The 1,838-nt window shown below is 49.6% G+C and overlaps 1 protein-coding gene across 1 annotated transcript in view; it reads left to right on the top strand.

Moving 5' to 3' along the window:
- Positions 1-1,838, top strand: part of STAT4 (signal transducer and activator of transcription 4) — a 73,665-nt gene that overhangs the window by 1,566 nt on the left and 70,261 nt on the right. The window contains exon 2 of the mRNA XM_006082356.3: positions 457-601. Coding sequence (XP_006082418.1) covers positions 457-601 — 145 coding nt within the window. The remainder of the gene's footprint in view (positions 1-456; positions 602-1,838) is intronic.

Genomic DNA, 1,838 nt, shown 5'->3' with positions numbered 1-1,838 from the left:
GTGACTAAAGCTGCCATGAGCATTGGTGTACAAAGACCTATTCATTGCTTGCACTTCCCCTGGGTGTCTTCCCAGAGAGGAATTGCTGTAGGTGATTCTGCTTCTATCTGCGGCCTCTCCTGCCCTGTTTTTTTCTGGCGACGGCACTATTTTACATCCCCCCCCCACTCCCCAGCAACGCACCAGGGACCAGTTCCTCCCCAGCTAATGAATACTTTTTTGTGATTTGCATAACTGCATCCCAATCTCTCTGAAGTGGTATCTCCTGGTGTTTTGATTTGCGTTTCCCTGCTGATTAGCGATGTTGAGAAACTTTCCATGTGTACAATTTAATTTTCAAAAATCTTTAAGTGCTTTTCACTGTGGAATGGATTTATCACTTTAAAATGTGTGTGATGGGAAGGTAGACATCTCACTTAGTTGTTTCCTGCTGTGTAATAACACTTTTTTTTTTAGGGAGGCAGCTTCTAACAACGAAACCATGGCAACCATTCTTCTTCAAAACTTGTTAATACAACTGGATGACCAGTTAGGTCGAGTTTCCAAAGAGAAAAACCTGCTCTTGATTCACAATCTGAAAAGAATTCGGAAAGTCCTGCAGGTGAGAATGCATTCTACTTTTTCCAAATGTTCAGCTTTTTAAGGCTTAGATTCAGTTTACAGAAATCAAATATGTACCCATATGTTATTTTCAAACCATATTTAAAAAGACAAATTCTTGAATTCTCTTGCCATTTTGAATTTCGTGCTCAATTTTTTGTTTGTTTTCCACGAAATTTTGAACCTGAGATGCACTATCTGTGGGGAGGGCCTGTGTGATGGACATGTGCTTGTTTGGAGGTTATGATGCTGGAGCAGGGTTGGAAAGATGTGGCCCCCTCTCCCCCGCCTCCCCCTCTCCTCCCTTGCCTTTGTCTCTTACATAATTTCGAGTTAGTGTTGTTCCCTTCATAGATGCAGGCCTTGTGTTGTGTGTTTTCCAGATTTGGTTCAGATCTCACCTCCTTCACAAACATTCTTTGCTGCATTCCAGCCCCACAGGGCCACAGGCAAAGCCACACTGCTCCTGAGGTGCCAGACCTCCCTGCCCCGTGGCACCTAGTGTGTGGGGGGTGGGGGGGGACATTAGCATGTCTTCGTCCTCACACCGTTTGGTCCCCGAGGCCACCTTCAGCATTCAGCCTGAATTCCCTGCACCCACTCTAGGTGGGAGGCATGGTAGATGAGTAACCCTTGTTGGTTGAAGGGCGAGCAGGTGAATGAGTGCATGGGGCTCTGAGTACTGGAGGGCAGGCTGCCTGAGCTGACCCGGGGATCGGTGAATGAGTGGATGGGGTTCTGATAATGAAGGGCAGGCTGCCTGAGCTGACCCCGGGAGCGAGCAGGGCCGGCTGGGAGCCTGGGCCAGGCGCCTGTAGAGCATGTGCCATGTCTCAGGGAGGCGCTCTTCGAGGCCCATGCTTCCGCCCAGTATATTCTTAGAGAATGTTAGCTACACTATAAAGGAAACGTGCCGGAAGCTATAACATTTGTGAGGGGGACACGGGTATTGTTTTTTCTGATTGATGTTTGGGCTGCCCTGAGCCACCTTGGCCATATAGTGCCTTACAAGTTGACAAGAGCCATTGGCCAGGGCTGGACAAGAGCTTGTGGGCAACACGGCAGGGTCTTGGGAGCATCAGGCAGACCCTCTCTCACGGAGATGAGACCCTTAGCCTCGGCCCCACCAGCTCAGGGCTCTCATGCGCCCACCTGAGCCGGCGGGCACGCCACTGCCTACAGGCAGATGTGGCCGCTGCCTCTCTGTGTACAGCCCATGACTGAGAATCGTATACACA

Source organism: Myotis lucifugus, unplaced genomic scaffold, assembly GCF_000147115.1.
Source record: "Myotis lucifugus unplaced genomic scaffold, Myoluc2.0 scaffold_3, whole genome shotgun sequence".
In the NCBI taxonomy this organism is placed as follows: domain Eukaryota; kingdom Metazoa; phylum Chordata; class Mammalia; order Chiroptera; family Vespertilionidae; genus Myotis; species Myotis lucifugus.
The sequence above is the reverse complement of the archived record's forward strand: the minus strand, read 5'-3'. Positions and strand labels throughout refer to the sequence as shown.